Source organism: Ixodes scapularis, unplaced genomic scaffold, assembly GCF_016920785.2.
Source record: "Ixodes scapularis isolate PalLabHiFi unplaced genomic scaffold, ASM1692078v2 PGA_scaffold0__279_contigs__length_252992795, whole genome shotgun sequence".
NCBI classification, from domain to species: Eukaryota; Metazoa; Arthropoda; class Arachnida; order Ixodida; family Ixodidae; genus Ixodes; species Ixodes scapularis.
The window spans coordinates 97,964,952-97,977,303 of record NW_024609835.1 but is presented as its reverse complement, the minus strand read 5'-3'; the positions used below and the strand labels follow the sequence as shown (position 1 = coordinate 97,977,303).

Here is a 12,352-nt window from a genome sequence, read left to right as displayed (position 1 = left end):
CTGTGCTTATTCCGAAGGGCATTCCCTTAAACATGTACCTTCCATACGGAGTACTCATGGTGCACAACTTTGAACTCTCTTCATCAAGTTCCATCTGCAAGAATCCTGAGGATGCGTCTAGTGCTGAGAACACTTTCGCTCCCGTGATTCAAACGGCAATGTCATCCATTGTCGTCATCGGGTAGTGCTCTCTCCCCAGGCCTCGATTCAAGTCAACTGGGTCCATGCAGATGAGCACTTTGTCCTTCTTTGCGACAATTACCATGAAACTGGACCATTCTGTCGGTTCTTCTACTTTTGTCAGAACTCCCTGGTTCTCCATTCTTTGAAGTTTAAACTTGAACTTTTCTTCCAGTACCTCAGGCAACTTCCTGGCTGGGCGAACGACGCCTTGTAAACCTGGCTTCACGTTCATGTTGTATACAAATCCCTTGATCTTCCCCAGTCCGCGGAAAACGTCTGCGTATGGTCAGGCAGGGTCGCAAAGATTTGTATTTGATGCATTTGTGTCTTCGAGCTCTCTTGACACTGAAGCCAAACGCTTGACCATTCCAAGTTTTTCGTTCAGTTCTCCTCCCAACGTCACCGGTACCTCTTCCTTGACCACAAAGAACTCCTCCTGGACCGTTCTGGCTCCATTCGACACTGTCAGTGTTGTTCTCCCACATGCTTTTCTTTTGTGGCCAAAAAAACGATGACGTGTGGTGTCGCACTTCCGGACTTTCTTGTTTGATATTAAACGGAGCAGTCTCTCTGGGATGACTGAGCAATTAGCCCCGGTGTCGAGCTTGCCGCGTACGCTATCTTTTTCTATTGTGATTGTCTCAATCCATCGGTCTTCTTTCTCTATCTTATCTATGTTAAATGGCACAGCAGATAATCTTCATCGCTGTCGTCCGTATCCTAGCGCTCTACTTGTCGTACTTTGGAATTAAATTTTTGTCCTTCTTTCGACTGGCGTCGTTGACGGCTGTCTGATGTCTGGGTCCCGGTCTTGCAGCATTTTGCAAAATGGCCTAGCTCGCCACAACGAAGGAACTGTTTTCCAGCAGCTGGGCACGTGCTCACGCGATGAACGAAGCCGCAACAGTGGCACGTGGGTTGGTCCGCTCTTCTGAGCACCTTTACTGCCAGTGGGTCCTTGTGTCGCTCGTCCTTTCCACGGATTTCGTTGAACTGTTCTACAGTTCGTTCCCTGGTTCGGCGTATCTCCACGACTTTGTCAAAGGTAGGATTGTCGTTAATCAGTTTCTGCTGTAATTGTCGGTCTTTAGTTCCGAGTATTATTCGGCTTCCTAGCATACGTTCTTCGGCGTCGCCGTATTCGCAGTTGCGCACAAGTACCCTCAGTTCCGTCAACCACTCATCAAATTTCTCATCTTCTTTTTGGTCTCTTTTCCCAAAGATGAATTCGTGGTACTTGAGGTTGATCGCTGGCTTCATGCGCGCCGCGAACTTATTCTTCAGGACTTCTAGTTTCTCTCTGTCTTCCTCGTTATCGAATGTGAAGGTAGTGTAAATTCGCCTACCTTCTTCCCCGATGCAGACGAGATGTGTTGCTGCTTGCACCTTGTCAGGTTGACCCATGAGGTGCGTTGTTACCGCAAACAACTCGAATTCTTTGAACCGCTACAACCTAATTGGGCTTAAATCGCTGCCACCATGTAGCAAGCAACACGCATCAGCCAGCATGCAGATTCGAAAGAATGATCTTTATGTCGCGCGCTCCGCGCTCGTGTTCAGACCATGGCATCCCAGAGAGAGAGGTGGCGCCATCTCTCGCTGATTACTGCAATGACCAGAGACAGCCCCTCCTGGGTATCCAGCCAGAGATTCCGCCCTTTGATCATTTCCCGCTTGTATCCCCAGGCTCGGCGGTGTCCGTCGAAATCACCTAGTGTCACTAGTGTTTGACGCTTTGCAATGTCTAATGTCTTGCGAAACAGGTTCGTGAATCTGTGTTTGTTGCGGAGGTTGCTGTATGCGTTTAGTGCAAACAGGCTTCCCTTGCCCCTTTTTTGGCTGGAGATGATCTCCACGAGGACGTGGTCCAGGGTCGTTACGCCGGTATCACGCCATATAACCGGTGGCTTACGTCTAACGAGGGTCGCTATAGCGACCCTCGTTAGACGTAAGTATAACAGTATACTGTTATACTTTTAACGTCCGAGGCCGGTTAATCCTCACTGTAGAACGGTTTGTATTCCGAAAGTTTAGCCAAAGCTCCCGTTTCTTGTAGGCATATGACGTCTGGCGCTTCACCTGCTATTTTATTGTCTATGACAATAAAATACCTTAAGCTGCGTATTTTCTAGGCCGGTTCTAGCGCTTTCCAATGATATGGGTCTGGCGTAAGGTTTGATGGATTTCATCGGACCCGTTCCTCTTCCCCCTCCGGTGAAAAAAATGGCCTCAATCGCAGTTACCCTAGCGTTAAGTGCTGCGATTTGCGTGCATATATGGTCTCAGCGAATTTCGCCAGTATAGCTTCGAACTTTATGGTGAGCATTTCGCTCAACTTCTCCCCGAAATGTTGCAATGTCTCTTCGTCCCTTTTCCCTGCCGTCTTGGGAAGCCTTGGGGCGTTTGTTATTGTTGGGTCTGTCGCCTTACGCTTCGGGAGTCGTAGTGTTTTTGCCTTGCCCTGATCTGGCGGTGGGGCCTGCGATTTCGAGGGACCCTGCGCTTTGGTGACTAATTTGTCGGCGTTTTCGCTTCCTCTTAGTTTCGCCACTTCAGCCTTTAGCTTTGTATTTTCGGCGACTACCATCGCTAGCATTTGCTTGATTTTAGTGAGTTCCACCTATTGCTGCCGGTCTGCCTGATGCGCGCTAGTTTGGTTGCTAATCGTTTTCTTTCCATTCTGCGGAGCCGAGCTGTGGGAGACCGTTCTAGCCCAGCTTACCTTGTTCTGCTTGGTTCCTCCCGGAGTCTCGTGTCGGCCGCCTCGGGATGTCGATCTTGACTGATGTCGGCCTTGGGTGTTAGGTCTCCGGCATCTTGACTGAGATCTTGACTGGCGCTGCTGCCGCTGTCCCGCGTCGTTGTCACTCCCTGATCCGCGCTGGGGTAGACGAGGGAAGGATTCCGAACGATCTCTCGTCCTCCTTCCTTTCGTTCTCCCGCCACCCTCGCCGCCACCCAGAACGGACGTCGACGCTGCGTCTCGAAGCCTGCCATATTGGCCGGCGCAATCTTGTCGTTCTCTTTCTCGCCGTCTCTTCCGTAGTAGGTACGGCGTTTGGAACCTGTTCTTACAGTTTTCGCCTCCTGTGGGGTGATCTTCACAACACATGGAACATTTGGGGTCACATTTATGCCTTTCTCGTGGATTCTTTGTACCACAAGAGTGGCATATTTTGTCTTCTGGCGCCGGGCAGACGTCCATGTAGTGTCCGACTTCTCCGCAGGTGGACCACACTTCGTGCTTTTTTTTACGAAAAAAATACCGGTACTTCGCTTCATGGTAATATACAAAATAGGGCACTTTGTTGCCCTCGAAAACGATGACCGCCGAGTTCGTTTTTCCCATCCTTTGTGCCTGAAAGATGGTAGGGTGCTTGTTTTAGTCGAGGCTGCGCGTAATGTCCTCCGATGTGTCATAATCGGGGATATTATGTGTAACAGCTTTTGCCGTAACCTCTGGCAGCGCCGCGTACGAAGGTGACTTCATATGTCTTGCCTGCGATGCAGATTTTTTTAAATAGAATTATATTTCCTGGTTCGGTCTATGCTTAGTGTGCTTGTCACGATGGTCTTCGTCTGCGGGTTGACCCACAGCAGGTCTTTCTCGGCTTCCTGCTCTTCGAGGCCGGTGGCGCAGAATACGCCGTCACATAGCCTCGCGGAGCTCACCTTGGTAACATCAAGGCACTTTCGTCGCCGCAGGATGACTAGTGTGTCCTCGCGTGGGAAGGCTGGTTGCTGACGCTGTTTCCTCTGTCTCTGACGTGGTTTTTGGTTTACTGCCCGGCCACCTGCGTCATTTTTGGTTGTGCTCGTCGCCGTGAGGCCTAGCTTGTTGAGGGCTCGTGTGCCCCTTTGTCGGTGGCTCACGAGCCAGTTTGCCTCTGCTGTAAACTCTTCCGGTGAGATATACTCACCGGCCACTTCGACGTATTCCATCTCGGGTCGCGGTGCCTTGGGGAGGGCTCCGCCCACTCCGCTGGCCTGCCGCAGGTACCGTATTCCTCATTAGGGCAAGTGGGGCGCCGGCCCGTCAGGAGGAGGAATCGGCCGAACAAGGCCAGGCGGTGGTTCGATTTCTATGAACTTAGTGTCCTTGGGTAGCAAATACCTTTAGGCACCCGGTGTTGTGGTTCATGCTGGAAGATTTGGGGTATTTCTCGCCTTCAAAGTCGATGGTTCGCAGAGCGCCGATTGAAGGTGTGCACGCTGGCGCCCTTCGCTTCTTTTTCGCTTAGCATTGTATTTTGGCTGTCTCCCCAGTCATGTCCGGCAATGCGTTGGATTGCACCGAGAAGCTTTTCTGCCTCTGATAAGACTTTTTTTACAGCAGGTTGCCAGTCTACTTTGATGTCAATAATGACGCCGAGATGTTTGACGGTGTTCTCTTTTCTAATCCGTTTGCCATCTAACTTCAAGGATGAATATTCACTTCGAAGACGACCATGCGGTCGGTAGGTTAGTGCAATTGTTTTTTCAGGAGATCATTTTAGCCCCGCGTTCTGTAAAAATTATGTAGCAGCATTCAGGGCGCGTTGCAGTCTGGCTTGTATTGGGGTAGATAGTGGGGTGGGTACAGTGCACCACAAAGCAAAATCTTCAGAGTAGATAGTGCAATGTATTGGAAATGTTTTCGACTGAGGAAGGGCACAAGGAAGTCCAGCCATCACAATGTTAAATAGTAGCGGGCTTAGGACCCTTCTTTGTGGAACGCGTTGAGTGCTATCTTGTTCAGAACTCTTCACTCATGGTAACTTCACCCAAAATGTTCTTCCACGGAGGAAGGCTTCAATGAAATGGTATATTTTCCCGCCAATTCCAATAAGTCTGAGACGCACAAGAATAATTGGATGTGGAAGAGCATCGTAAGGTCGATGCATATCTAAAAATACCGAATGTACGGTTTTCTTTTGTGCCTTCGCGTCTTCGAGGGATGAGGCCATATCTCCTATTGCATCTGCAGTTGAGAGACTTTTGCAAAATCCCGAAATATGAGGAGCAAGTGAGCCCGTCTGCTCTAGCTGCCACTTCAAACGTCTCTAAACCATGCGCTCCATCAGTTTACAGAGGCAAGAGGTAAGGGAAATTGGTCGGTAGGAAGAGACCTCAGTTGTTTGTAAGTACAGTCTGATGCTCGGTATCGAGATCCTTTATGGTCTTGTTGATAATTCCGCCTGGCCCAGGTGCGCCTCGTGTTCGGCAACGAGAAAGCGCGAAGGTGATTCCAGCGAGCGTGAGTGGCTGATGTTACGCGCGAACTTTTTTGCGGGAATTTCGGCAAGACTTGACATAATGATGTTGCTTTTTAACAAATATAGCCGCGAAAGGGCAGCTAGTGGAAAGCGAGGCGAGGAAGCATTTTGCTGTTTTCCACGGTGTTCGAGACCCCGAGGTTGTGTTTATGGATTCACTCCGTTGATGACGCTGTGTTCTTCCGAGCCAAACCGTGTGTATTCAAAGCGCAGCCTCTGTTCGCCTTGATACGATCCAGTCTTCCACCTTTTCTGTTCTACTAGGAACTCTCTGGGATCACTGGATAGCCGCACGAAGGTTTAAATAAGAGAAGTCAGGGATAGGCTTTGTTACGGGAAGAGTTAGTTTTGATGGCTGCATTGATTGCAGTTGATATCGCGCCCTCGATTGCATGTATTGGTGTGACTGACATCAGCTGTAATAGACATCTACGATATAGATCCCAGTTGATAACTTTATGACTTTGATTGTTGATTGGGATACTTTTTTTAGGTGTCAGCCGGATGGGAAGATGGTCAGTACCTCATAAGTATGGTTCTTTGTCCCATACCATTTTGACATCTTGGGAAGCAAATGTGAGGTCCAGCACGCTGGCATTTTTCAGGTGTGCTCGGATAAAAATTGGTGTCCCTGAGTTGAGGCATTTGAGGTCGAGGTCCCACATAATGTCTAGCAGTTTTGTTCCTCGTGATGGGGTCACATTACTACCCCAAGCGGGGTGACTAGCGTTAAAATCTCCACACCATACTGAGGCACGCGGACAGCGTGCCCGAATTAGCCGTATTGACTCAAAATCCCAAGGCTGACCTGGGGAACATAACTGGATATGATTGTAACGTACCGCCGAGACAAGCGCAGAGTAACGGCGACCTGCTCCTCCATTACAGTGTTAAGGTCGTCAAGGTTTACCTGCATTTGTGAGATGTATCGTTTCACGAAACGTGATGCCCGTGACGTCACTTTCCACCTGGATGGGGTGTTTTTTTGTGATATGTGACATATGGTGAAAGCCGTACCTCGCTAAAGATACGACTCTTGAGAAGCAAGAACATCCGTTCGGGTTTCTCTAAGACGCTGGCGGAGTTCTGGTAGGCGTGATTTAAGGCTGTTGGTGTTACATTGAATCACGGTAGGAAGGCGCTGTTCAGGTCGTGTCCTAGGACGTCGTTTGGTATGAATGGGTTTACCCATAATTCTGGTTATTCAACCCATCATGGAGCACTGAACATTTTAATACTCTTTCTATTGAAAGCAAAGTCTGAACTTCAGCAAGATCGCTTGCCCCCGGTAAGGATCGAATGATAGCTTTGAGAGCCACAAATAGCATTGCAAGCAAAGGACTACGTTCGAAGTTGCCAGATGGCGTAGATGTTTTTTGTCTATTTTGATTCCGGAGCTCTCAGTTTTGCTGGCCTTGGAGTTCGAGGAACACGCGTAAGCCGTCGAATTTTTAATGATTGACTATATTCTAGTCGATGGAGACCCGTATTTTGCTTCCTGTTGTTTGGGATATGCGGGAAGTTCTGCTCATTAACCATTAGATTACGCTCCATGGTTGGCTTCACGAAATCCGGACTCACGGCTGTTACTTTGCGTTTTGAATATTTCCCGTACTTCATCTCTGTATTGCGTGCAGATGTTGCTGCTTTCTTGCTGGGGTATACGCCGTGTGATGCCGTGTGAGGTACACCACAATTTGTGCAGCAAGGTTGACGCATAAGTGAACAGCCTTTGTGGTTGTGTGAACCTGCACAGATCTTGCATTTCTGTGGGCCTTAAACAGTACTTAGCCATGTGGCCATGCTTCTGACATGGGAAGCATAGCATGGCAATACCGAAGTACTCTTTTACGGGGTGGCTCGTAAAACCGAGAAACACAATTGTCGGCACTGGTTTGTCGGGACGCAATGTAAGGATCAAATTCTCGTCAAGCTTGACTGTTATTGCTGCATCGTCGTTTTGAATGTATGATGCTTGTCAACAGACTGTTGCAACTCCGGAGTCTTTTAAGTACTCCAGCAGCCGCTCATCTTTGTACTATCGTGGCACTCCTGTTAGTTTCACGACACTTCTAGAGTAAGATGCGGGAACACTATTTGTACATGGAATTTCAGCGAGTGCTATGATGGCAAGGAGTTTGTTGGCTGATGCTAGTGACGACACATTCATTACTAGGCTACCATCTTTTGTAAAATGGTGGAATAGTAGCTTCCCTTGCGCTACGGCGACAATCTTTGTGGCAAGGTTATTAGGGTTGACCAACTAGAACAGGCAATTGGATTTGTAGCTTTGAACATGATTGGGATTCCTGTTGCTCGATTTTTTCTTGGAGATACCAGTGTAAATGGAGTTGGATCGTCTTCCTCATTGCTTTTCATGTCGTTTTCAAATTTCCTCATGTCTCGGTGTCTTTTTGCGCACGTGTTCTTCCGGTCAGAAATGCTCGGGGAGGTGGCGCAATTGTTCAGGCCAGGGTTTGACATTTCTTTTAACGGCAGTTCGAAAGCGGTACTGGCAGCCCGCCCGAAGGCAACAGGTGATCGCTGTTAGCGCAAATATATTGAGAAGATCCAAATATTTCAAGAAAAAGAATCATATCAGCAGGAACACAAAAAATGGAGGACTTGCCTGCAATTGTCTTCTTCTTTTCTCCCAATTCTATTTCCTCCTGAAGATAGTAGTGAGCGTTTATTTTAGTCTTAAACACAGAATATGAATGCGAATGAAGAACAGCGTGTCCGCCTCTCCTCCTATATAAAATAAAAGCGTAGCGACACAGATCTTCTGACGTCACAACACCTAGATAAGAGGCACGTACCCTTGCGGTGGAGGCATGAATCTGGCGCTTTCGATTGTGTTGCGGCGTTGAATCTAATCGATCTCAAACGTCCAAGGTGTTTTTCCGTTCTTGAACACCTCACAAAAAAAAAACAACAGGAATTTCAGCCAACTTGACATAAATAGTGCGAGGTGCAGTCAGGCGACCTTTTACTATCCAAAATGAGAATGCCAACAGTTTTTTCCGCTTCGGCAGAGAAGGCCTATAGGTCCGTTGCCCTCGGGCAGGGGGTGTGAGCGCGTCCGCAAGACTAAAACCCCTCCATCCTGGGAAAAGTGGCGCCATCGATTGTTGCGGAAATGCTCGAGACACGTGCCGCGCGCCACTTTTGGGAAGGACATGGCGTCTGAAATCCAGCTCAAAGCTGCGCTGTGCCGCCATGATCTTCACAAAGACTCCACGTTGCGCGTGCCTCGTGCATCGACGCACCTTGCGCTACTTTTGAAACACGAAGGGGCTTTACGCAAGACGTGGCCATGTAATGCTAACTGCACCAACCACGCGCTGTGACCATAAAAGCGGCCCTGTAACGTTCGATTATGCACGAATCACATTGGATTACAAGCGTCTGTAAGCGTCTGCCACACGCGATAACAAGGCGACTAAAAAAATAAGAAAGAAATAAGAATTAATGCATCTCGCTGCCTCAACGTCACATCAAACATTCCTTTTAGCTTTATTATTTGTATTAAAGAGATCATTTGCCATATTACCCACGCATCGAGGAGAATGCAGGAATTTGTGGTCCACGCGCCGCACGCGCACGCCTTCTCCGTATAAAATATTCGAAGTAAACAACCAAAATAAAACGTTCATGAACGTGCGTGCAAGATGCCATTTGTTTTAGGCATTTGCTTTAGAAAAGTTCCTACTGCTGAGGCCAGCACGTGCGGCGCGTGGAACACCAATCCCTGCATTCTCCTTGGTGTTTGAGTAATATAGCAATAGGTCTATTCTTTCATAGCTTCCGTGGGAACTCTTTACATTACCTGATAGCGAAGCCGAAGTTACTTGTAAAAGCATGTAAAACATGTAAAAGCAAACCATGCTCCACTGCATGAGCGCGCGGGCTTGGCAGGGACACTGAAAGCTCGGAGCTTGTTCTTGTAGCCTCTGCTTCGCTGGCACCTAAAATGAAACGAAGCATAATAAAAAGTAGTGGAGAAACGTAATGACGCATGTCCGAAACGCAAGCCACAAGTATTCTATTTTGCTCGCCCGGAGCACTAGAACTTGAGAGCTAGGGTCCTAACACCGATCCTGTCGATGGGACGGAGCATGCCAGTTGTCTTGCCTCTAGGACTGTTGTTGTAGAGACACTTCGCGCAAACAAATGCCATTGCATCTTGCATTTGTTTGTATTTTTCTATCCCCCCCCCCCTCATGTAATACGTTCGAACGAACGTCTTTGAGGCCAATAAAACTTGAACTTGAACTTAAACGAAGCCGCGTACCTCTGCACATAGCGCATCATGCACCTCTGCACATAGCGCACTTCGCGAACCATGCAGTATTTCTCCTGGTTCCATTTGATTGTTCAACTTACACCAGCTCGCCTGCACTCTGACTATTTTTTCCATTTGATTGCTTCTTCCGTCCCAACATGTCCGAACTCAACGTGGGAACGTTGCAGTACCTGCCCTCGTAGTGGTTTTGGAACAAGCCACAATAGCCTTGTCGAGTTTCCGTGGGTATTTCGGAAGATAACATTTCTAGGTCTCTCCATAAATTCTTTGATCTATTTCACTTTGGCGTCCAGTTGTTGAGCAGCAACAACTGGATGATTTGCAGGTAGGAAGGGACCAGTAGATGCTACTTCCAGTTCGAATAACTTTACTATAGGTAGCTCCGAATTCGAGAAAAAAATGTTTCATACAGGACTCATGGTGTCGGCGTTTCCACATCCAAAAGGAGGCTCATCAAAAAAGGAAGCACACCACATAAACTTCCATACGCAAAAGCCGATTGTCGAGTGATTTCAAACTTCGTTGTAGTTTTCCTTAGATCTATAGTTGTCACTTTTTGGACCATCCCAATCTTTCTTCAAGAAGTACAGACTGCGTGCCATGCTGGTCCGGAAATATCATCGACACGTACAACGGGGACGAAACTTCTTTGGAGGGTACTCCTCGAACGAAGTTGGCTTTGCGTACCGCAAGTGTGGGATGGCATTTCCGTTCGTCCCATTGGCTCGCTAACATATGAACACGGCGTTACTGATACCAAAAGAAACGCAGAGCGCAAAGCGGCAGTGTAGAATATGTCAGGCGCGCCGACACAGTGGCAGACATGATCGGGAGACCAAATTTATCGCGTCGTACGGCATGGGTACATCGTTGTCGCTGTCCCGCAAAACATCAACGAGTTGAAAAACTGGGAAACTTTGTTCCCACGAGATACGACACATAACTATTGGAGCACTTAACGACGCAGCAGTTCATGCTGTCAACTCAGCGCAACCGCACCGCTCCGACTTCAATGCGTACCAATGTATGCGGCGTGGTTTCGTTTCGCAAGGGTTCTCATTGCTTACCTGCGGTAACGGCCGCGCTGCACGGAGTGTATATGGGGAGTTCACTATAAACAAACTTGGGATGCGAAAATTGAATATATAACAAAGAGATCCCACATAATAGCAGTTGCGTTCAGAAAGGCACTGAACGTTGAGGGTCACTTGGCATTTTGAGAGGTCATCCCGCTCGTAGTTCTTTTGCTATCCTGTTCTTTGCTTATCAGTGTTCCCTTACAGACAGTGTTCGCAAGAGCAATAAGTGCCGAACTAGCAACAAAAATAAAAGAAAAAAACTCGACGTTTTGCCGTAGCGGGGTCAGATATACAAGAATAAAAAAGTGTCCCTCTTTATGTGTTCACTTTTCATTTTCTTTTATTTCTTATTTTCTTGACCCTGAAGTTTGCATTCTTGTTGTGGGTCGATTTCCGTTCTGCGTTGCGCCTCAATCTAGCAATTTTTACTTCTGTAAAATGAACCCTACTGCTTAAAGGGGCACTGAAGTCCTTTCTCAAATCGTTCTTTTGTGGTAACAACTCCACCTTGACGCTCTAAGCAGCTCCAACAAGTCAGAAATTACAATCGCGCGTAGCTTATTTCCTTCTTAAAAGCATGTTCAAAGATCGCGACACGCCCTTTTTGGGAAGAATTTCCTTCCGAATGAAGTGGTCGACGAGGGGTGCTCCGCGCTTCGCGGCGAGTAGCAAGCGATGGCTTCACCCGCGGTGAAAAAGAGGAGTCTTATCCGAATGTGTACCTATCAGACTCTCTTCGAAACGAGTTATACTAAAATTACTCGGAATCTGCGCGTATTGTAGGGCTGTCATTTGTCCGCACAGAGTAGTCCGCGAGAAAAACAAGTCCACATGTTTTTTTCTTGCCCTGAGCTGAATAGGCGGTTTTGTAATTTAGGACTTGGTAAGTCTGAAAGCTAACACATATTAAAGAATATATGATGAAAAAGACATTTTCCGAAATTGACTTCAGCGCCCCTTTAAGGATTTTTGGAGGAGACTTTAGGAAACAAAAGGTTCTCTTGGGTGGACGAGTTGAAAACCTTCATTCTACGAACTTCGGGGTGAAATATTAGTCACAATCGGCACAAGAGCGATGTCTTCACGAGCTTAGACAAAGTCACCGTAGCTTATCGGAGCTAGCAACAGGATTTGATTGCTTTAAACAGTATTCACGTTTGCTCGTGCCATGCCCACGTCTCTTCATACCGAAAAACTCCGAAAATGGCTGAATGTCAAAAAATGTATTTGAGATACTGAGTACAAGACACTCAGAAATGTAATTTACATACAGTATCAAATACTCTCGATCAAACGTATTTGCAAGATGTGAAGATACTTCAAAAATATTAGAAATACAGTACCTTGAGTATAATATTTCAGATAGGCACAAGTCTGCTTGCGCCTCACGGGGAACGACGTTGATTGGTGCGCGAGCTATTGCTTGCTATACTGTGACGCTTGCTTCCGTGATACTACACGGTAGAACCTGACCAGAATTATACCCTACAAACATACACTCTTTAAACGGCTCGCTGCAGCAATTTCCT

At 47.5% G+C, this 12,352-nt stretch overlaps 1 protein-coding gene across 1 annotated transcript; it reads right to left on the bottom strand.

Moving 5' to 3' along the window:
* Positions 1–903: 903 nt before the first annotated feature.
* LOC120836570 lies at positions 904–1,587 on the bottom strand. The gene has a single exon (XM_040205540.1). The coding sequence runs from the start codon at positions 1,585–1,587 to the stop codon at positions 904–906; it is 684 nt and encodes a 227-aa protein (XP_040061474.1).
* Between the last annotated feature and the right edge of the window lie 10,765 nt (positions 1,588–12,352).

Coding starts and splice junctions, on each gene's coding strand:
- LOC120836570 (XM_040205540.1), bottom strand. CDS start 1,587: ATGGGTCAACCTGACAAGGTGCAAGCAGCAACACATCTCGTCTGCATC.